A 24,485-nucleotide genomic window follows, 5' to 3' on the forward strand; every position below is an offset into this window, starting at 1 on the left:
AAAAATATTTTTAATTTCTATTTATTTATTTTTGCTTTATTTATTTTTATTTCCAATTCTCTCTCTCTCTCTCTCTCTCTCTCTCTCTCTCTCTCTCTCTCTCTCTCTCTCTCTCTCTCTCCCCCTTCTTGAGAAGGCAAGCAATATAATATGCATTATATATGAAGCTGTTATGCAATCAAATTCTAAGTCAACTTTGACTTTGTTAATGTTTTTACATAAAAGACTGAATTCTAATGTCAGGTTTTCATAAATATATGAAGATTCTTTTTTAATTCACCTGTCATAATGGTAGTTGTCTGAATGGATACTGATGTATAATAGGATGGACTCAATCATTTGTTGTTACTAGTCCAATTTAGATTAGGGATCTCCATTGAAAACTGTATATTGCAGAAAGAACTTCAGTAAATAGTCCTCTGGTAGAGTGTGCCAACTATAAAGACTGAATCCCATTAAGAGATGAAATTAACTTTGAAAGTTAATGTTAAATATTTCTTATATAGTCAAATGGATTAGAATCCTTTGCATATGAGAACCTATTTTGTTGAGATGGAATTCCTCCACCCCTCTTATAAACTTTGAATCTTTTATTGGGAATTGTTTCAAGTTGATACCAATTTGCTGTATTCTGTATATTTCCTCTACAGAGGAGAAATTCCTGATTTGAACAAGATCTTGGATCGAGATGATATGACAATTATGAAAAGAGCCATCTTTTCCACTCAGGTGAAAAAGGACAAAAAAAAAGTTTTCCCTGCTTTGGTTCAGTAATTTGAACCAGAATGAAAATGGGTATTTCAAAATCCTGTTTTTATATGTATATATGTGAATTTGGTTGTGTATATACATACATATATATATATATGTATTGTGAATATGTATACATATGTCTATATATGTATCTGTCCTAAAGATTTGAATATAAAGATATATGTATATATCCTAAAAAAAAAGGCAACTTTAACATATTTACCTAAACTGTGCTTTCTCTATTCTCATACATATCTTTTCAGTGAACCTTTTCCCTTTGTAAATGTATAAGACACAGTATATGTATAAAGCACAAAAGCAAAATATTTGTGCTAAATTGTATCTCTTTGTGGGGGTGGGGTAAAATTAATTTTGGAGGAGTAATAAACCAACTTATGTGGTAATAAAGCCAGATTTCAATCAACGTGACCAAGAGAAACAATGCTGAAAAATACCAGAAGACAACCCAACTCAAAATAATCCAATGCTTTCTTTTGAAACTTTCAGGACATTCTTAGATTTCAAAGAAATCCAAGAGGAGAGCAGAGGAGGAGGGGGAGAGGGAGGGGGAGAGGGAGAGGGGAGGAGGAGGAGAGGGGAGGAAGAGGGGAGGAGAGGGGAGGACGAGGGGAGGAAGAGGAGAGGAGGAGGAGAGGGGAGGAGAGGGGAGGAGAGGGAGAGGAGAGGGGAGGAGAGGAGAGGGAGAGGAGAGGAGGAGAGGAGCAGGAGAGAGGAGAGGAGAGGAGAGAGGAGAGGAGAGGAGAGGAGAGGGGAGGGGAGGGGAGGAGAGGAGAGGAGAGGAGAGGAGAGGAGAGGAGAGGGAGAATAAACCACAGTAGATGAGCATTTCATATCACTACTGTACCTACAACCAAAAAACAAATTTCATGTGTGCTCCCCTATTTGTCTTTTAAGTCAGATCCAAGCACAAAGATTGTAATCACTGTCTGTAGTGAAAAATTATGTAATGGAGGATTGGCCAATGAAGGTCTAATCCTTAGAGTATGTTTTGTATGATCATTTGTATAACCAGGATAGATATTCCTCTCACTACATACATGTGTTAATATATATGTAGTGTCTCATTGTCACATTCAAATTCCTAGAACCTATTCATTATCTATTTACCCATTGTCCAATAGAACATACATTTTTTCCTCTGAATTTCTATGATCAGCTAGGATTAATCATTTAATATCCTAGAAATTTACGATGGCCAGAAAGATTTTGAACAAAAGATGAGAATCAAGCAATAAATTATCCCTCTATTCATTTCCCAAACTTCTAGGGAATTCAAGAGAATTTTCAATCTTCTCAGCTCTGCCTCTTGTATCAGTGTATAGAATGGGGAAAACGGGTTCTTCAGACTTCTCTCTTAGGCTTCCTAGGGATGCTACATGAGAACTCCAAAGAAAGGTATAGGAGGATAAGAGGAACTTAATAACTTGTCTGGTGATTGAATCCAGGAGCTTCAGGGTTTGAAAAGTGGTGCATTTCAGGAAGAGATTTACAAAAAATTCAATTCTTACAACTATGATGATGCCAATAATAGTTCTTCCAAGTGAATTCCTGAGGTCTGAATCTCAAAGGGCAATTTTCCAGTACTGCTCTTGAAAAAGTAAGGAGTCAAGGTGCTGAATTGTGTATAAACCTGAATGCTTGCCACATCTTTCTTTTTTTAAAAGATTTTATTTCATTTGAGTTTTATAAATTTTCTCCTAATCTTGCTTCCCTCCTCCACCCCCCACAATAGGCAATTTGCCAGTCTTTACATTGTTTCCATGTTGAATGTGATGAAAGAGAAATTATATCCTTAATGAAGAAAAATAAAGTATAAAAGACAGCAAGATTACATAATAAAATATCAGGGTTTTTTCCTAAATTAAAGGTAATAGTCTTTGGTCTTTGTTCAAACTCCACAGTTCTTTATCTGGATACAGATGGTATTCTCCATCACAGATAGCCCCAAATTGTGCCTGATTTTTGCACTGATGGAATGAGCGAGTCCATCAAGGTTGATCATTGCCCCCATGTTGCTGTTAGGCTGTACAGTGTTTTTCTAGTTCTGCTCATCTCACTCAGCATCAGTTCATGCAAATCCCTCCAGGCTTCCCTGAATTCCCATCCCTCCTAGTTTCTAATAGCACAATAGTGTTCCATGATATATACATATACCACAGTTTGCTAAGCCATTCCCCAAATGAAGGACATTTACTTGATTACCAATTGTTTGTCACCACAAACAGGGATGCCCTTTTTCATGATCTCTTCAGGTGTGTAGACCCAGTAGTGGTATTGCTGGATCAAAGGGTATGCACATTTTTGTTGCCCTTTGGGCATAATTTCAATTGCTCTCCAGAAAGGTTGGATAAGTTCACAACTCCCCCAACAATGTTATTTGTTGCCACATCTTTCTTAATACAATGTTACACATCAGTCCTCTTGAGTTTCTTCCTCAGGTGATTCCTTAATTTTTCAGGCATTAGAGACTGACCAAAGTTGAATGTCTTTGGTTCTGCCCTTGATTAGCGGAAGTGGAGGATTTTGTGCTTCTTTATTGCTTTCCAACCTACTGATCATGTTCTTCCTTTCTAGAAGTAGGTAATTGGTGCATTGGTAGAATGCTGACCTGGAGAAAAGGAAGACTTGAGTTCAAATTTTATTTCAGATACTTATTAGCTGTATGACCCTGGGCAAGTCACTTAACTTCTATATCTTTTCCCTTCCTCCTCCTCTGCTTCCTTCCTTCCTTCCTTTCCTCCCTCCCTCCTTCTGCCCTCCCTTCCTCTCTTCCCTCCCCCTCCTTCCTCCCTTCCTCCCTTCCTTCCTCTTTCACTCTCTCCCTCCCTCCCTCCTTCCTTCCCTCCTTCCCACCTTCCCTCCCTCCCTCCTTCCTTCTTTCTTTCCTTCTTTCCTTCCTTCCTTCCTTCCTTCCTTCCTTCCTTCCTTCCTTCCTTCCTTCCTTCCATCTTCTAGATACCTAGTAACATGGATTATCAAATGTATCTAGGTATTGAGCTTCAGCTCACTGCCTGCATTATCTTATCTGTTGATACCTTGAACAGGTTGAGTGGTCCCCCCAAAAAATGACATTCCGGGATATTTGTTGGATCTATACAAAGCCTCACCACTGAACATAAAGATGTTTTAGTTTAACTTTCTTTTTTATTAGGAACTTAATAATTACTGGTTAAAAAAACCAAGCATTCCAATATAAAAAGAAAAGGGGGTTCTGTATGAAATCAGGAGTTTACTGTGTACAGATTGTTTTTTAGAAGTTTATATTAAATCTACAGTGGATAACATTGAACACCAGTTCTATGAAAACAGTATACTCATAGTTATCATTCAAAAATGTAACACAATATGGCACTTCAACATTGTCACTTCAACAAAAAAAGCACCAGAACAAATTTCAAGGGTGGTTTGACTTACAATAGTTACAGTGAAATTCTGGTCTGGTCAACAACAGTTTTAGTGGAGGAAAATCCTTTTGATTGCCTTTGGTGCAGAAGTGTGGTGAAAGAGAGTCTTTAACTGAGTTGTAAATTGCTAACAAATAGCCTTAATTTGATTAAATTTTCAAAAATTTCACTGATGGGATTCACCACCTATTCAACCACTGCTCACATCCAGATTTTCTGTCTTTTAAACTAGTAAAACAGGAAAAACAGATTTGTGACTCCATTCTCTTGGCATTAGTGACACTACTTCAGCAAAGGCAGCAACCTAAGAAAGAACAGGGTATTAGCAAATTGACCACTGGAATCAAATGTCCTAGGACCTGGAAGACTTTTATAAAAGCACTGGATCTGGGATTTTGGAAGTGAACCATAGCTAAGAAACCTCCTGCAGCTATTGTATCCCACCCAACCACCCCTTTGGAAAAGGGAAAGCCTTCTGTTCAATGGTATGAGATGACAGACACAGTTATTGAGCAGCTTTTTAGGTCCCCAGACATTTTCCTCTCTTGGAGCACCTTAAGTGAAATCTCCACTCCTCCACTTTTTTTCATGAACCTTTATTCCCAGAAGCATGTCATATATTTCCTTCCACTAAGTGTCTACTAGAATCCCCATAGGCTTGTTTAGAATGGAGATCCCAAGGAGAATGTGGCTCCTCTGTATGAATAAAATTGATGTTTATCCTTTGTTCTCGAGGAAGGCCATGGTGATGCCATGATGAGCACATGAATTGGATTTTAGTGAGGGGGGTCCTGTGCTGTCACCAGCCTCCCTTTCTCCTCCAGAACCATCTGGATCCAGTAGTCAGATATGAATCAGAATGACTGGATTTGGCCCTGCATATGAGGCAATCAAAGTATCTTACTCAAGGTCACACAGCTAGTAAATGTCAAGTGTCTGAGGCTGAATTCAAACTCCCATCCTCCTGAATCCAAAGCCAGTATTCTATCCACTGCATACAAGATATGTCATGAAGGACAGCATGGTATGGGGTGGGGGTTGGGGATGAAGTCTGGACCTTTATGCAAAAGGCTTGTGTTCAAGACTCCATCATGAAACCTAACTATGTGACTAATCAAATTCCTTCACTGCTGAACTTCAATATAACTTCCTAGTTATGAGGAAAGCACTTTATAAACCATGACATGCTAATAAGCAGATACTGTTATTATTATGGAGAAATACTGATAATCAGCTATTGCTCATTCCAATCACACACTGATTACCACTAAAACTTAATTTTTTCTTTATCCTATACCTCTAGAGACAAAGCTTGCCTCCGGTGACTACTCACAACATGATTGATGATTCCACTGATCCCATCCTTAGTACAATCCGCCGGATTGGACTTTTCAACAGCCGGACAGACAGAGTCAAGGTAGAGTTAATTGTCCTGATTTATGTATTGGAAAATTAAATTTCCATTCACAGATTTTTTTTATAGGACTTAGGTGAGAAACTAAGATTATAACAGTATAACCTAATTTTACCAGAATGATTGAAGAATTGGGTGTTTTGGTTAAGCTTTGTTTAATTTCTTGCTAAAATGTACTGACTTATTTTTCATGAAGTAGTAGAATATAATTAACATTATTAACGCTTTTACTGTAGAACCTAAAATGCTTTAGAGGACTAGACTTCTAAAGTCTGGCACATCCTCTAAAGAATGTTTTACCAAGTAAAGCTTCATCATATATTTTATTGCCACTTGTTAATTTTTTTATTTTTATTTTTTTGAACTGGGGTCTATGATTTCATTTGTAAACAAAACTACTAGACTAGACTAGATATCAAGATATCTAAATTCCTATCCTGACTTGCCCTCTAATTAGATAATATGACATTGAGTAAGTCATTAGAAAAATAAAAGGTCCTTAAGTTCCCTTTCACTACTCTTTGATTTTATGATCTAAGATCTATGACTAAGATATATGGTACGTATTTTCACTTTTATATACTTGTGATGTCATTTTGTTTTGCTGGAAGATCTGGACTTATTTTGTATGTAGATAGTTCTAGTATTTCCATACTCCTAGATGGAATATGGGCTTTCTCAAACTTGATTTTCAATGATCAGTTTGTTTTTTACCAATTAAAAGCATTTATTAAGCACCTTCAAAATTCCAGGAACTATGTGAGGAACTAGAAATATAAAGACAAAGATGAAACAGTTACAAGTCTCAAGGATCTTGCATTTTATCAGGAGAGACAATTTCTATACTTCGATTAACAGTTGAATTTCAGTCACAGTGTCATGCCAAAGATGGCTATTAGAACAAATTCTACAATGTGTGTCGCTAAATCACACTGCTATCCAATTGCTCATATCTCAAACAAGTGGTGTTACTTTTTAATTTGATTTTAATTCTAATTTTATTCTCAATATAGTATCATACTCTTTTATTAAGTTTCCTCATACCTGTTGCTTCTGATTATTACAGATTGTAAAAGAGTAATTTTCTATTCAGACCAATTTTGTCCTATTTGAGACTTTGTGCTAGGGAACTTTAGACTAAAACCCAGGTTTAGTGTCTTCTACAATATAGAAGATATTTTATAGTTTTATATTTAGCTTCTCCTTTAGTAATACTTTTCCTTTATTTGAGGGTTTTCTGAATCTTAAGGATCCTTGGTTTTTAAATGTTAAAATAGCCCATATTTGCTTCCTCATCACTTTTAAGAACTATTGTATGACCATTAAATCATTGCAATGGATGTTTTAACAAATATAACAAGACTCAATATCTAAATGAGTATGGTTTCAAAAATCAAGCATTTTGGAAGGCCACAAGTTTGCTCTAACCATGATGTCATTGCTTGAAACATCTTTGAAATTTCCTTCAGAGTCCATTTATAAGCATAAGGAAACAATTTCAATACTTTACAATGAGGTTTTATCTTAAAAATTAATTATTTGTTTGTTTTTACTAAAGCAGATACTCAGTCTAGTCCCTACTAAATAATTTTGGGCTATTTCCAAAAAATTAAGTTTACCTTCAAAAGACTTTTTTTCATTGAAGATATTAAAAATAAGAAATGTGAAGCTTACTCAGAAGAGTTACCACAATGATCTGGGCACTGACAGTATCACTAGAATAAATTCATAACTCCCCAGGATGACTTATTTTAAAGGATGAAATGCTTATTTAGATGTTTGAGTTCTAATATCTGTCAAAAGTAAGCTATATTGCTCAATAACTACCTTTCATATATTTCTAAGAAATGCTGTAGTAAAGGAAAATTGTAAGGAATTAGCAAATTATATTTCAATAGGAATTATTATTGGTTTTCTGGGTAGACTTCAAGTCTGAAGTCAGAAGACTCATCTTTTCAAATCTGGTCTCTGACACTTAGCAAGTGATTTAACCCCAGTTGTTTTAGTTCCTCATTTGTAAGAAAGAGCCAGAGAAGAAAATGGCAAACTACAGCATCTTTGCCAAAATAAAATCCCAAATGTTGTTATGGAAAGTCAGATATGACTGAAACAACTGAATAATGAGGAGTCATCAGTGTTATTGCTATTATCATCATCATGATTGTTAACATCATCATAGTTAAATGAACAACTTAGTTTCATGAGAATTGGAAAAGTAAATTTGTAGGGAATTACAACAAGACCTTAAGTCAGAAACTATGACTAAATGTTGATAAGAATAAAAAAGTTGGTTTTAGGAAGTGGGACTTTCCAAAAAGCTGATAACTCTATAATAGTCAGTCAAACTATAATCATTGATCAATAGAGCACAGGTCCTAGAGTCAGGAGGACCTGAGTTCAAATCCAGCTTCAGATACTAAATACTTTACTTAGCTGTGTGACTTTGGGCAAGTCACTTAACCCCATTTCCTTGAAAAAAAAAAAAAACCTTGATCAAGCACCTCTTATAAAGCAGACACAGTGCTAGATGTTAGGGACACAAAGAAAGGCAAAAAACATTACTTTCTCTCAAAGATGTCAATGTCTAATGGAAAAGACAACATGCAAACTATAAACAAGTTATCTATATACAATATGCAAACTGTGGACAAAACAAACTATCCTTCTCTCCATACATATACACACACATATAAGTATATATATATATATATATATATATATATATATATATATATATACACACACACACACACACACACACACACACACACACACACACACACACATATATATATATATATATGAAATGATCGCTAAAAGGAAGGTATCTGCTTTATTACTTTGAAACCCAGAATAGTGCCATGAACTTGATAGATGTTTAATGTCCATTAAATTAATTTGGATACTTGAAAAAATTTCACAAATAGCCCTGTCTGAACCTTAAGTAAAAGTTTCTATGTTAATCAATTGTAATAATAATAATAAAATAATAATAGTAATAAAAACTTAGAACCCTTATAGGGAGCAAATTTTATACCTTTTATAAAAAGGAATGCTACTGAATTATGCTAATCTATTTTATTAAGGGATTACTATGTCCTAGGCACGTTTTTGGTGATGGAGATACAAAGACAAAAATGAAACAGCCTTTACTCAAGGAGCTTATGTAAGTAAGTAAGATAGAAGTTGTGAGCATATAATGTGAATATGTATAAAATATGAACATAAAGCTAAGTGGATTAGGATCATATAGAAGGTGACCCTTAAGCTGAACTTTAAAGAAAACAAAGAATTTAAGAGGCCAGGGAACGCATTGCAAATGGAATGCTACATGAGGAACAACTAGAAGACTAGAATGAATTACTGAAGGAAAGAAGGGAAATAGTGAATAACAAGGTTAGAATGTAAAAGGAGATCAAACTATAAAAAAAATTTGAAAGTTAAAGAGAAGATTTTAGACATTGTATTGGATCATAAAGGCAATAAGATACCTTTGTGCTTTAATTTCCTCCTTTCCTCTTTTTCTCATATGAGTTTTGCTTAACTAGGTGATTTTACATCCAGAATTCCTTTCCTCGACCAGTCCATTATTACCTATGGATTATGAAGAATTCGTCAGAGGCTGTCATCTTGGAGTATTTCCATCATACTATGAACCCTGGGGTTATACTCCAGGTTAGTATTATGTATAAAGATTTTATGTGGATTTTCCAGCTCTCAGGATGCCACACCCCTAAGCTCCCTTTGTGAAATGGATAATGTATGTGTGTTGTATCCATGTGCACGTGCACTATGAACATGGCAAACAATGCAAGTGGACATATGTTGAGAGCATACTGTCAGATGATTTATCATCACTTGAATTTCTTTTACTACATCTTTCATCTTAATTTTAAAATCTCTATTTAGAGAGATGGCTTGTTGGTTAGAGAAGATGATTTAAGATATATTAAGAAATGAAGGTAATATAAAAACAAAAGGTGGCAATAAAAAAGATTTTAAAATATACTCCTAGAGTAAGGAATTCCTAGGTTCAAATCTGTCCTTAGACTCTTGCTAGTTGTGTGACCCTGTTTTTCTCTGTTTCTTCAACTTAAAGGGAATAGTTAAAAGCATTTATCTTTTGGAGGTAGTTGCAAGGATAAAAGGTAATACTTGTGAGTACTCTTGTGAACCTTGAAGCACCATCTAAATGTGAGTTATTATTATTATTATTTACAGTTGATGTCTCATTATTCATAGTAATGAATTTAAATAGAAATGTATAAAATAGTAGATACAGCTATCCATTTCACATAGGTGGCTGAGTGTGGCACCCTGAAATATGAAAAATCCACATAAAATTTTTCCCAGAGATGTGTGAATTATTATCCTATTAAAAGATAAAAATATATTGATAGTATACAATACTATACATATATTTTATGTACTTCTGAGATGCTAAACTTTTTCTCTGTCATCTGTTGTCCTTCATGATGAGTCAACTGTGGCTTTCTCAAAACTCCACCAAAATTCTCATTTAATTTTTTATGCCAATTCATTATATATCAGAAACCACAATGAGGAAAGTTGTTATATGGAAGAGATAACTGTATTACCTAATCTAAGTTATGTTTATTATAAAATAGGTCATTGAAGATGAATGCATGTTGGCTGGTAGAAATTCTCAGTTAACACACACACACACACACACACACACACACAAACACACCCAACTTTAGAAATTTATATTTTTAATATATTTCTATATAGAAATAGGAATATACTTACTTGCTCTGGTTCTTACTTCTGGGACAGACCTGCTTTTTTCCTCTTCCTCAATTCCAGGTCACTCCTATACTTTTCTTAAATGCATAAAATAACTTTCCTCTATATTAGATGGTCTTAATATTTTTGTGGGTCATTGACTCCTTTGGCAATCTAGAAAAGCCTATATATCCCTTTTCAAAATAATGTTTTTAAATATATAAAATAAGACACATAGGATTATTAAGGAAACATTGAAATAGAGTTATCAAAATAATTTTTAAATATCTTATGGATCATAGGTCAAAATCCGTTTTTCTACATGCAGATATATGCTCACAACCTTTTCAACCTCTTGGTATTCTCATTGAAAAAAAATGACAGGGATAAAAAGAATAGAAGACAATTATTTACATTGTTCCCTAAACTAACTTCAAAAGTGCATACTTTTTTTTAGGTAGAGTGTATACTTTTAAGTGTAATATAGCAACATAATACAATAGTACCTCTTGTAAACATTCAGAAATTCTTTTCCACAGTTTATTCTCAACGCCATTATCTCATTGGTTTCTCATGGACCTAGTAGCACTGTTACTTTATCACCAAGATGGGTCAGTTTTTAACTGGATCTATTATACCTGATTAACAACTAAAAAGAATTAATTTCAGATCTGAAGCAAAAATTTTTTTGTCTTATAGTAAACCAGAAATTTATCTCTTTACTTATTTAAAAATAATTTAGTTTGTTATTTTAAAGGAAGAAGTTTCAGAAAAATAATAAATCTTAAAACCAATGAAGGAACTATTGTGTCTTTGTGATGCAATCATCCTTGTGAAATTATCAATTCTAGACTCACTCAAGTAGAGCAACCAGAAGGTAGAGTGAATAGAGTGTCAGATCTGGAGTCAGGACTCATCTTTCTGAATTCAAATATGTACTCACACACTTGCTAGCTATGTGACCCTGAGCAAGTCACTTAGCCCTATTTGCCCTAATTTTCTCATCTGTAAAATGAATTGGAGATGGAAATGGTAACCCTTTGCCAAAAAAAAGTTTATCAAAGAATCAAACATTACTAAAATGACTAAACAAGGATTTAAAGATTTAGAAAAAGGAAATGCAGAAGTTGGAGAACTATGAATTACAGCTTTGATTACCACAATGAAGAACTTTGAAAATCTTCAGAAACTCAATTGTAATTAAAAAGTGAATACTAGTGTCTAAAGAAGTATAAAATCCAGAGTGAAAGATGGATTTCCACAAGGAAAGAGTAAATTATTGGCCTATAAAACAGGCATAGAATATAATCTCACCATTTAGATTTCTTCTAAGAAGCAAGTTAATCAGCATTTTAAAAACCCCAAGCTTTGTGTTTTTTAAGGAGGAATGAAGAGAGAAAAAATAGAGAATTATTGACATATAGGACATAGAAGCCTATTCAACTGACTTTTTGTGCCCTAAAAGAAGTCAAAGTGCTACTCACATTAATTAGTTATTTCAGCTTCAGTGAGGTTATTTTCATTTTTTGAATAGTTAATATGGGCACATGAAGTCAGTTACTATTGAATACTCTACATAAATCTCTTAATACCTTAATTCCCTTTTATTTCTGTTAACAAAAAGTTTGCTTTTTCATTTAACATATTACCCTTAATATTTCTCAAGATTAACCATTGAATATGAAGGAAAAAATAGGAAGGGAAAAAAACCTAATCTTTAAACAATATATTCTTATGATCTGAGTATATGAGTGTGAATATATATTTAAACTAATTTCATTATAATTTATTTTGCTGGTACAGGTTATCTTAGTCCTATTCTGTGCTATGTTTAGGAATATATAGAGCCTGATTTTAAAAAATGTATCATCTAATATTTTGTAGACTATGAAGACATAATGTGTGCATGATACATATACCTACACACATACTCTATACCCTTGCCTCCACACACACACTGAGACAAAGTAAAGAGTTATCTAAGAATTTTGAATTTAGATACAATAGGAAGGCTAATCTCTTCATCTGTCACTTTACCCTACCCCAAAATTAAACAGTACTCTGTCATTTGCCTGTTGGCTAATTCCTGGAGTTTTATAAATTTATACTGATCAAAATAATTAAACATATTGAATTATATTGAAGACTTTTTTATTTATGCAGTAGCTATGTGTATATATATATATATATATATATATATATATATATATATGTTTCAAAACTCCTAATATGTTGATAACTGTGCTGTATAATCTCTCCTAGGAAAGTCAGAAATATTAATTAAATTTGTTTTCTTAGTATCTAAAACTCAACCATCCCCCCTCTTTTTTTCATCTTTAAAGAAGCATATTTCCCCCAAAACTTAAGACCCTAAGAAATGTAATTCTCTTGTAAGCCAGGGAATAATTGTGACCTCTGCATTTAGTTGAAATGTGTATTTTCTGTGAATGTATCATATAAACAGTTTCTAAGTTCTTAAGATTGCAAAATATATTAGTAAAAATAATTTTGTTCAACTTTGATTTGCTGTTGAGTTGCATCAGTCCTGTCCAATTCTCTGTGACCCCATTTTGAAATTTTCTTGGCAAAGATATTAGAGTAGTTTTCTATTCCTCTAACTCATTTTACAGATGAAGAACTGAAGCAAACAGGGTTAAGTGACTTGCCCAAGATCACACAGTTAGTAAGTGTCTGTGATCAAATTTGAACTCAGTTTCTCTTGACTCCAGGGCTGGTTCTTTACACTGTGCCACCTAGCTGCCTTTTTGGCTCTTATACAACTAAATGGAGGTCTGTTAAATTGCATTGTGCTGCACTGATTTTTTTAATCTAAAAGTAATTAATTGATTAAAGAAAAAATTAAATATTATATTTTACCAAATTGAATGGTTTCTCTCTATTCTTTATAGTACTATTCTATGTATTCTGTGTTCAAATAAAATTCAATTTATAGACTGAGAATTATTCCATAAATTTTTTCTAGTTAAAAAATTGAAAATGGCAAGATATTCATTACTTTGGGTCAAAAGTTTGGTTTCTATTAAAATGCAAGTTTTATTTTTCAGAGATAGAGTAACACTTTAATAAGTCTTGTGAATATTTTGCAGTTTAACTACAAAAAAAATCATTAAACTGTTTTTTCAGGCTTTCATTAGAAGAAAAGGGAAAGAACTTGAGTCCATTGGTACTTGTTGAGTGCAAAACGATAGTGGCAAGGGAAAAGAAATGGGGAATGTTAAAGATATGCTTTGCCTACTTCACAAATTTAGAACAAGGTCTATATATGGTGTGAGAAAGCAAGTGTATTCTAGGTGAAGGAAAATGTCAACAATTTTTCCTACTTGAATCAGAAATCTTTTTGCATTAGATAAATGGAAACTATGGACTATTTTCTCCACAGGATAATTCTGCTCTATATATAAAGTAGTAAAAAGTATAAAGTTCTAAGTATATAGTAAATCTTTCTCCCTGCCTATTGACAGCTGAATGCACCGTGATGGGCATTCCTAGTGTGACAACAAATCTCTCTGGTTTTGGCTGTTTCATGCAGGAACATATAACTGACCCAGCTGCTTATGGTAAGATTTTTTTAATCATTAGCTTAAATCTAGAACAAGATAGATTAAATATGTGTGTGTGATAAGAGTTTTTTCTTTCCATTCATTTATTCATCTATTTATATCTGTCCATTATATACTATTTATATACATCTATTTATATCTATATATCTTCATCATCTCTCAATCTTTTCCATCTCTGTCTCTCTATCTCTCTCTCTCTCTCTCCCTCTCTCTCTGTCTCTCTGTCTGACTCTATCTCTGACTGTCTGTCTCTCCCTACATATGCCTTGCATATGATTCTATGGAACTAAGAATACATTTAATTATTATCCATATTCTTGGTGAAAATGAAAGTTAGAATCAAATCTGTGGCTATAGATAAGACAAAGTTTTAAGCTTTAATGATATGCCCCAACCAGGGCATTATCACTAGGCTAGGCAGAGCAAAGTAGTAGAAAGATTATTGACTTTGGAAGCAGAGAATGTGGGTTTGGATCCTGATGTTGCCACTTACTATTTTTTCTATTGAGAAAAACAGGTAAACTTTCTGGGACCTAGTCTCCTCAGGAAAATGAGTTTTATTTTAATTCCTTTTCTTTTTATGTATCAGTTTTGCCCTCTACTGTCCAGGACAAGTGTTATAATAACAAAGTGTAGGGGATGAGTAAATTGATAAAGAATGTATATTTCTGTCCCTCCCCCCAAAAACAATCTGACCTTACCCATGATTTCCAGTGATGCTAATAGACCTTTTCTTTTTACTTTCTTTTGACTCCAAGAGGGAAGCTCTACAACAGAGATTCTTAAAATTTGGTATATCATGAACCCTTTTAGCAGTCTAGTGAAGTCTATGTATGACCTCCCACCTCTTCTTAGAATATATTTTTAAATGTATAAAATAAGATATATGGGATTACCAAGGAAACCATCTATATTGAAATACTAATCAAAAAATTTTGAAACAAAGTTTGTGGAGCCTCAATTAAGAACTTCTGCTCTAAAGAATAAGTGATCCACAGAACCAGAAGAACATTGTACACCATAACAGCAAGATGGGGTTGATGATCAATCTTAATGGACTTGCTCATTCTATCAGTGCAACAATCAGGCACAATTTTGGGGTATCTGCAATAGAGAATATTGTTCTCCATCTGTACCAGAGAAAGAAAATATACCATCTATATCAAGAGAAAGAATTGTAGAGTTTGAACAAAGATCAAAAAGTACCTTTAATTTAAAAAAATCATCTTATTATGAAATTTTTCTATCTGTTATACTTTATTTTTTTCCTTAAGGATATGATTTCTTTCTCATAACATTCAACTTCGATCAATGTATACCATGGAAACAATGCAAAAACTAACAGACTGCCCTCTGTGGGGTGGGGGGAGGGAAACAAGATTGGGGGAAACTAAAATTCAAAATAAATAAATAAATAAAATTTTAAAAAAAGAATTAGTGATCCAAACAAGAGCAATTTACCTTCTTGTCAGGTTACATTACTAGCCTATTATGGTCACCTATGAGTTATTTAAATATATTTATCCAATAATTAGGCACTTGCCTACAGTGAAATAGATCTATATGATAAATGCATAATTGTGCAGGTTTGGTTACATGTTTCTCTAAACATCAGAAAATGTTGTAAATAACATACAAGAAATGTATTAATTTACCATCAGTAGAAATTCTATTAATATGATATCATGTCAAAATGATAAAAAATGAATAAAATCAATAAATGTTAAAAAAAGACCACATCTAAATGATCTAGCAGCAAATAAAACTAGAAAAATAGCATTCAGGTTCTGGCCATACAGTCATTTCTTCTCCTTTAACATTTTATGACCGTAATACTGTTCTCACACATATGCATAATAATTTTTCAAGGTTCCCACTCTATCAGTTGTTTACTTATAACCAAGTGTAAGTAAGAGGAAAGTAAAGGACCATATAGAAAAGGGTGGGTTGGAGGCAAAGAGGAAACTAGATGATAGGTAATCTAAGGAAAGAAAGAAAAGAATAATAGAAACAGTACATAAGGTAAAGAAGGAAAAATACAATAGAGAAGAAAAGGAGAAAATTTCCCAAAAAACTTAAATTTATGTTTGTTTTGGCCTTTTTGCCCTTCAGGTATATACATTGTGGATAGGAGGTTCTGCTCACCAGATGAGTCCTGCAATCAGCTTACTCAGTTTCTCTATGGATTCTGCAAACAGTCGCGTCGCCAGAGAATTATCCAGAGAAACAGAACTGAAAGACTCTCTGATCTTTTGGACTGGAAATACTTGGGCAGGGTAAGTGAACATTAGAGTAAGAACTAAACTGAGGCTGTCAGGGCCTTTCCCCAGATTAAGAAATGGTGCAGGAACAGCTCTCTGACCAACCCACTTTCTCACCTGGTCCTTAAACCACCACCTTTCAGGGCTAGGCTCTGTCTCCATGCTGGACAGCACTATCCTCATGCTAGGTGAGCTGTACCTCATGAGATGTCAAGAATTAATATGGGATCAGTGTGGGTCTATAAGGAATCTCATCAAAAATGGTGATGGAGGGGTCAGCTATGTGGCACAGTAGATAAAGCACTGGCCCTGAAATCAGGAGGGTCTGGGTTCAAATTCAGCCTTAGATACTTAATAATTGCCCAACTGTGTGATGCTGAGCAAGTCACATATTTGCCTTAAATAAAAAAAAATTGCCTTAAATAAATTTTTTTTTAAAAGAAAGGATGGTGACAGAGGTAGATGCTGGCTGCCATACTTACTCCATAACTAACTCGGTCATAATTCTCCTATTTGATTAACAAATTCCCCTTATCCCTGTATCTCTTCCTTTTACATTCTTTCCATCTTTCTCTGAAAGCTAACTTTCCCTTGAAGATTAAATTATCTCTTGGCACCCTGTCTTAGGGTTGTGCTCCTTTTCTCACATACGTAGACACATAGGTAGAGAAGAGGGAGTTTAGCTACTCCTTGTTCTCCATTGCCATTTTCAGAATCTTTCTCTCTCAGCAAAACTCAGCAGATACTTCATTTCTTTTAAAATTCATTCCATTCAGCCCAGATCTTTTTTGCTCTCATATCTAGACATCTAGGTTTCTATCCTCTCAATTAATTTAGTATTTGGCTCAGAGTATTTTTTCCTACTCTGACCCCTGCTTATGCCCTCTTTTGAATACCCTGACATCTTAATTCCTCAACTCTCATGACTTCTTTCTTTGGTCTACCTGAACCATGCATAGAGGTGGTCAAAATATAAGCCAGTGGTTTCTAAACTTTATGTGTAGCAATGTTTTCCTTGTTCAGGTTCAAAAAAATGTTTTTTTCTTTTGACTTTCTCAATTTTCCTTTTGAGTTTGAATTGTTTGGTATCTATTTTAAAAATAGAGTTGGACATATATTTGCATAAGTTTTCAATTTTGTTGGCATAACATTCAGTCATATTTTAAAAATTTAATGGTTTTTTTTTTACTCAGGGAGTCAATGGCAATTTTTGAGGAGGTCAGGATGTCCTGATCAGATTTGTCTTTGTAAAATATCAATGTGATAGCTGTTAGTAGAATGAATTGGAAAGGATAGAGACTGGAGGGAGGGAGATCAATGAGAATATGGTCACAATAGTCCACATGAAGGGTGATAAGGACCTGAACCAAGAAAGAGGGTATTTTAGTGTAAAGGTGGGAATGGATTAGAACACAAATTTGATAACAATGACTAAATATAGATAAGACTTGGCAATTAATTTGCCCAACTTTGGCAAGGTTTGAGGGAGATCAAAGCATTAGTGATGATTCTAAAAATACAAACCTAGGTAACTATAAGTATGGAGGTGCCATCAAAAGAAACAGAGAAGTTTGTAGAAGAGATAGGCTTAAAGAGAAATATACAATGTTATATTTTGGACATGTTGCAATGAGATGCTTATAGGTCATTACGGTAAAGATGTACAGCAATATAAGAATGAAGCTCCCAATACAAGTCAACAATGTAATACAGCTGTCAAAATGATTAATGCAATCTCACAGTAAGAAAAGCACCTTTTCAAGGAATAGGTAGCTGATAGTACTACTATACTCTATTCTGGTCAGTCCATAACTGGGGTATCATATTTAGTTCTGGGTGCTTCAATTTAGGAAGAACAGTAATTTAAAACAAGAGAACATTTAAAGAAGGACAACCAAGATAATGAAAGGCCTTTAGTTCATATGATGTTAAAACAAATGTAAATGTTTATCCTAATGAAAAGAAGATGGAAAAATATGATAGCTGTCTTCAAGTATTCCTTTGTGGAGAAAAAGAAGCAAAATAAGAATTGAGTTCACATCTCACTTATTTGCTCTGTCCTGAGTAGTTGTCCCTTTTGGAATCTTTTATCATATCCAACTTACCATTAGAAGAATTCCTTTTTGCTATCTTTAGTAGGTACTGCCAATTTTAGCTCTTTCTGGGCACTTTTTGGGCACTGACACCATACCTGGAGATGATACTATTTTTTATGGCCATTTTCTATGACCTGACTTTGCTTCTATCTTCCTAAAAAGTATTTTAAAATTTCGAGCTACTAAATGAGATTCTTACTGAGCCACAAGAATCTTTAATTACATAGCATGCAGGGGTTCCTTGAATTTCCAGAAGCTGGCATATTGCCTGGCATTTAATAAATGCTTGTTTTGGCAAGCCTGGTGTTTAATAAAAGGATTGATTTAAATAGTTCCTTTTTTTGCTCTTGGATTAACTTCTATTGAACTTTAGGACACTGGATCTTGGCTGTTTCTAAACACTTTTAAATTGACTTTCCCAACATATAGATTATTCTCTATTTTTTCAATTTTTAAAAAAATATTTATTTATTCTTATTTTGTACAAATAATGTTTTTTATACATTATGAAAATATTCTTGTTTAAGAGTAAACATAATAGCCCCTCCCCCACCCAAAATATAGATCCACATGAGCAATAAAGTAAAGGGAAGAGAAAAAAATAAAATTTAAATTTAAAAAAGAATAATAATAATAATTATAGGTATGGCCAGGTGGTACAGTGGACAGAGCACCAGGCCTGGAGCCAGGAACACCTGAGCCCAAATCTTGCCCCAGACACCCAATAATCACCCAGCTGTGTGACCCCATGCAAGCCACCCCAACACCATTGCCCTGCAGAAACCAAAAAAAAGATAAGACCCCAAATAAAATAAAATAGTAATAATAATAATAGTAGGGGTGGCCAGGTGTCAGACAGAGCACTGGCCCTTGAGCCAGGAGAACCCTCCAAATCTGGCCTCAGACACCCAACGATCACCCTGCTAAGCGGCCCCAGGCAGGCCACCCAGCCCCGTTTGCCCTGCAACCCCCCCCCAAATAATAATAATAAAATGTGCTTCAGTCTGTGTTCCAACACCACCAGCTCTGTTGCGGGTGGATCACATTCTTTATGATAAATCCATCACAAAAGTTACTTCCATATTTTTCCACCATTGCCATTGCTGATTGCAACTCCCTTCATTCTCTACTACCATGTATTATATTTTCTCTCTCCTTTCACTGTGACACTGCTGTAGGGTAGTTGAGTGGCACAGCAGACAGATCCCTGGCCCTGGGGCCGAGAGGCCCCAAGTCCCATACCACCCCTTAGGCCCAGCATCCACCCAGCCCTATGGTCCCAGATAGGCCACCCAATCCTAGGCCCTTGCAAGAAGTATCAAAGAAAATGTGTTATATCTGACCAATCTCCCCCCATGGCCCATCCTATCCTCCATCACTCACATTCCCCCCCTTCCCCCTGTCCCCCTTCTCTCCTTCTTACTCCAGATGCCTATACCCCATTGAGTATATATGCTGTTTCCGCTCCTAGCCACCTCTGATGAGAGCAAAGATACCCTCATCCCCCTTGCCTTTCCCCCTTCCATATCACTGCAATAGCTCATTGTAATAAAGAAAAATCTTATTATATGAAATATCTTAGCCTATTCCTCCTCTCCTTTTTTCTTTCTCCCATTACATTTCCCTTTTATCTATTGACTCCATTTTTACACCACAATATATCTTCAAATTCAGTGTTCTCCTGTGCTTCATCTATAAAACCTCCTACCTTCTCTATTAAATGAAAAGGTTCATATGAGTATTATCAGTGTCATTTTTCTATACAGGAATACATGTAGTTCATCATGATTAAGTCTCTCATATTTTCCTCTTCTCCTCCACTTTCTATGCTTCACCTGAGTCTTGTATTTGAAGATCAAACCTTCTTTTTAGCTCTGGCCTTTCCAACAGGAACATTTGAAATTCCTCTGGTTCATTGAAAGTCCATCTTTTTCCCTGAAAGAGGACCTTCAGTTTTGCTGGGTAGTTGATTCTCAGTTGCATTCTAAGCTCTTTTGCCTTCTGGAATATCATATTCCAAGTCCTATGAGCTTTTAATGTAGTTGCTGCTAACTCCTGTGTGATCCTGACTGCAGCTCCACCATATTTGAATTTGTGTCCTTCTTGTTGCTTATAATATTTTCTCTTTGACTTGGGAGTTCTGGAACTTGGCTATAATATTCCTGGGGGTTGGGGTTTTTTTTTTGGATCTCTTTCTCAGGGAGATCAGTGGATTCTCTCCATTTCTATTTTTGTCCTCTGCTTCTAGGACATCAGGGCAATTTTCCTGTAGTAATTCTTTGAAAATGATGTCAAGGCTTATTTCCTGGTCATGACTTTCAAGTATTCCAATAATTTTTAAATTATCTTTCCTGAATATGTTGTCCATATCTGTTGTTTTTTCAATGAGATGTTTCACATTTTCTTCTAATTTTTCATTCTTTTGGTTTTGAAGTATTGTGTCCTGATTTCTTATAAAATCAGCAACCTCCCTCAGTTCTATTCTTTGTCTGAAGGATTTTTTTTCCTCAGAGAGCTTTCTTATCTCCTTTTTCATCTGGCCAGTTCTGCTTTTTAAAGCATTCCTCTCCTCAATAACTTTTTGAACTGTTTTATCTATTTGACCTATGCTGGTTTTTAACATCTATTTTCTTCAGTGTTTTTTTTTTTTGATCTCCTTGACTAAGCTGCTGACTTCTTTTTCATGTTTTTCCTGAATCTCTCATTTCTTTTCCCAATTTTTCTTCTATCTCCCTCACTTGATTTTCAAAATCTTTTTTGAGCTTTATCATATCCTGAGCCCAATTTCTGATATTCTTGGAGCCTTTAGATGCAGGAGCTTATACTTCCTCATCTTCAGATTGAGTGTTTTGATCCTTCTTGGGATCACTGACAAAGTATTTCTCAATGGTGTTCCTCTTTTTTCTCTGCTTACTCATTTCTCCAGCCTGTGCCTGGTTTTGGGGAGCTTCCTGAGCTTTTGAGTATTAGTGGGACACCCCCACAAGGATCTCCGTGTGTGACACTCTGTCTTCCCTCCTGGTCTGTGAATGACCGTAAGCACACCCCTCTTCCACGGGTTTGAGGTGGAGGGGCCTCTGCTGTTCTATGGGGCCCTAGATTGCGATCAGGATCTGAATGTGGTCAGAACCCCAGAGTCCTGTTCCAGGGACAGAGTACAGAGCTCAGCAGTCTCTCTATCTTCAGTCCCCTCCCTAGGCTCAGCACTCATGCCCTGGGGGCTTCTGCTTACCAGCTTCTGCTTCCTGTTTCTGGATTTGGGCTGCTGGGGCCAAGCTGCTTGCTGTGTGCCCTGAGGGCTGGGCTTTGAGTGCTAGTTCTGGTCGAAGTCCCCCTGCTGATCCCCCAAGTTGTGCCTGATGTTTGCTGGGGTGTAGATCAGGAATATGCCCTCGCTGCCATGAGCCATGGCTTCCAGCACCCTGGGGCTGCCCCTGGGAGGCTAAAGTTCCTTTGCTCTAGCGGGCTATCCCTCCAACCTCGTGTAGCCAAGCCTTTCTGCTCTTTTCCAGGTTACCTTGGGTTGGAGAACTGCCTCACTAGGTCCCTCTGTGGATTCTGTCTCTCAAAAATGTAGTTAGAGGCCTTAGTTTATAAGTTTTGATCAAGAGCACCTAAGAGATGGTCCTCTCCTGTCACCATCTTGGCTCTGCCCCCCCCCACTATTCTCTATTGTAATAAGGCTTAATATTCCTTTCATATTTTGTTTCCCCAATTTAGCACTGAACTGATTAAAGTCAAGTCTTGAATAGCAGTTCCCCTCATTTCTGTCTCCATATTTTACAACTTGTACCCATACTTCTAGCTCTAAAGATACTGAACACTGAAATTCCCAGAAATTAAGCTTAATCAGTATGGTGAACTGAGAAGAGAGACTATTCATCCCACATAAATATATCCCCATAACATTATTCCTTTCCATGAACTATAGATATAGGTGATTCAGAAATTTCTCCAACCACTCCCAATGACCTCAGTGGGAGAAGGTTTATTATGATGCTAGAGATGAATGACTCCATGAAGACAAACATGACCCATTTCTTTTTTTTTCACTAAATATACTTTATAATTACAATATGCTAAGTAAAACTAAGTCTAGTAGAAGTGGGGGAGTTATGACCTAGAAGAAATAAGGAATCATAAATGAGATAAGAGCTACAGAACTGATTTAGACCATAGTTCTTAACCTGTGATAGGAATATTGCCAGGAAATATGAGAAGTATGTCAGGGTTTAAAGAATTAGGGTAAATAATTACATCCTACTATTAAAACTAATTAATCTATTTTATTTATTTTGTGTATATACATGGTAAATGCTAGAATTTTTCCTTTTATATTAAATAGTGGTAGAAGAAAGTTCACTAAAACTAAGAGGTAAGAAAATTGGAAAAAATTTAGAAAATTCCCAGTATTTAGCATTAATCACATATTTTTCCTATTTTGAGTGATGTTATTTCATCTAATAATTAAATTATGAAACTGGCCAGTGTTGAAGTTTGAAGTCAAAGGGGAAACTGATTAAATAACATAGTCTTTTCCCCCTATTTTTTAAATTGAAATTTTATTTCATTTTTTTCAATTACATGCAAAGATAGTGTTCAACATTCATCCATTTGCAAGTTTATGAGTTCCACATTTTTCTACCACCCTTCTTTCCCTCCTCCCCTCTCCAAGGTGGAGAACAATCTGATATAAGGTGTACATGTATTATCAATAACATAGACTTTTATATAGATTTTTGTGACAGACTGATAAAAACATGGACTCTTGGCTCAGGTGGAGTGCCACCTGGTGGGTAACTCTGATCTTGCATTCTCTTATTAGATAAGCTGCCATTGTTGTTTTAGGGAGGGTGGCACTGGAGTAAATTTGTTTTGTTTATAATGCCACAAGTATCACGGATGTGAGAGAAGGAAATTTTCATTTAGATAATGTTTCAAAACTCAGAAGTCTTTGAAGAAAAAATAAAATTATTTCATTCTTCTAAGAAAGCATGTAAAATTGTTTTTCTATTGTAGTACTACATGCATGCCAGACACCTGACCCTGAGCAGAGCTTTTCCAGATAAGTTTCATGCTGAATCTTCACCACCACCAACGGTAAAAAATAAATAAATAAGTAAATTGTGTGTGTGTGTGTGTAAACTTTCCCATAGGAAACTCTATTAGTAACATTTAATTTAATTACTGACAAAATCAATATGTAGTATTTCACATTCATTTAAAGCAGACAGAGAATGAATACTAAGATGGAAGATTCTGTGGGTCAGAAAATGGGCCTGGATGAAATCAAAGGTATAACTGAGGTTTGGCCTTGGTGACTAATATCCTGATGGATACTCTCTCATTTTCTCTGAACAAGTGGGTGAAGAGCTTATGTTTGAAACCTCTATGACAAGCATGCCTGCCCCAGACTGAGTAGAATTAAAGTGTTTTCTATGGTTGGTCTGGTAGGAATAGACAGGGTAGGCCTAGTTGCAGGTAAATGTCCCAGGAATCAGGATAAGTCTATCATTGCAATTGACATATCAGTGTATCTGAAGGCTGGTTAGCTCATTCTCCTTAACAGTTATCCAAGACAATTCCAAATGATTTGTTATGGTAAAAAAAATGTTGTTCACTTCCAGAGAGAACCAATGAACTTTGAATGCAAATTGAAGTAAAATTTTCTCAATTTTCTCTATTTATCTTGCTTTTTTACAACATGGTTAATACAGAAATATGTTGTGCATGATTTCACATATATAATAATATCTTATTGCTTGTTTTCTCAAGAGGGAGACATAGAATTTGGAGTTTAAGTTTTGTACAAGAATGTTAAAAATAAGCTTAAAAGAAAAAAAATTTAGTTACAAGTTCCCTTTTATAAAAATCTCATGTTCTAAATGCAAAAACATAAAAAAATTATGAACAGATTAACTGACACATAAAGGAGATAACCCATATAGAATCAAGAAATCTCCAAGTTGGCATCTTTTTTCCAGGAGGCTTGTATAGTAGTTGTGGCTCACATTGCTGTTTTGAGTGGAGCCCAGTCAGGAGGTTTGCTCCAGGGGGCCCCAAAATCATGTTATCTGGATTTATGGAAGATCACCTGCTTCATGCCCTTGCTCCTCCTCCTTTTTGCTTTTCTTTATTACATTCTAAGCTTTGCTGTTCAGTTTTGTGTATTGCAAAACTCAGCCTCCTATAAATCTTTGCCCCAATTC

At 35.1% G+C, this 24,485-nt stretch overlaps 1 protein-coding gene across 3 annotated transcripts in view; it reads left to right on the plus strand.

The window, feature by feature from the left end:
* GYS2 (glycogen synthase 2) overlaps positions 1 to 24,485 on the plus strand; it is an 81,056-nt gene that overhangs the window by 53,453 nt on the left and 3,118 nt on the right. For all 3 annotated transcript variants that reach the window (XM_074194303.1, XM_074194304.1, XM_074194301.1), the window contains 6 exons: positions 651 to 729; positions 5,482 to 5,595; positions 9,141 to 9,267; positions 13,821 to 13,916; positions 16,032 to 16,195; positions 23,296 to 23,376. In XM_074194303.1, the coding sequence (XP_074050404.1) occupies positions 651 to 729; positions 5,482 to 5,595; positions 9,141 to 9,267; positions 13,821 to 13,916; positions 16,032 to 16,195; positions 23,296 to 23,376 (661 nt within the window). The remainder of the gene's footprint in view (positions 1 to 650; positions 730 to 5,481; positions 5,596 to 9,140; positions 9,268 to 13,820; positions 13,917 to 16,031; positions 16,196 to 23,295; positions 23,377 to 24,485) is intronic.

Source organism: Macrotis lagotis, chromosome 7, assembly GCF_037893015.1.
Source record: "Macrotis lagotis isolate mMagLag1 chromosome 7, bilby.v1.9.chrom.fasta, whole genome shotgun sequence".
NCBI classification, from domain to species: Eukaryota; Metazoa; Chordata; class Mammalia; order Peramelemorphia; family Peramelidae; genus Macrotis; species Macrotis lagotis.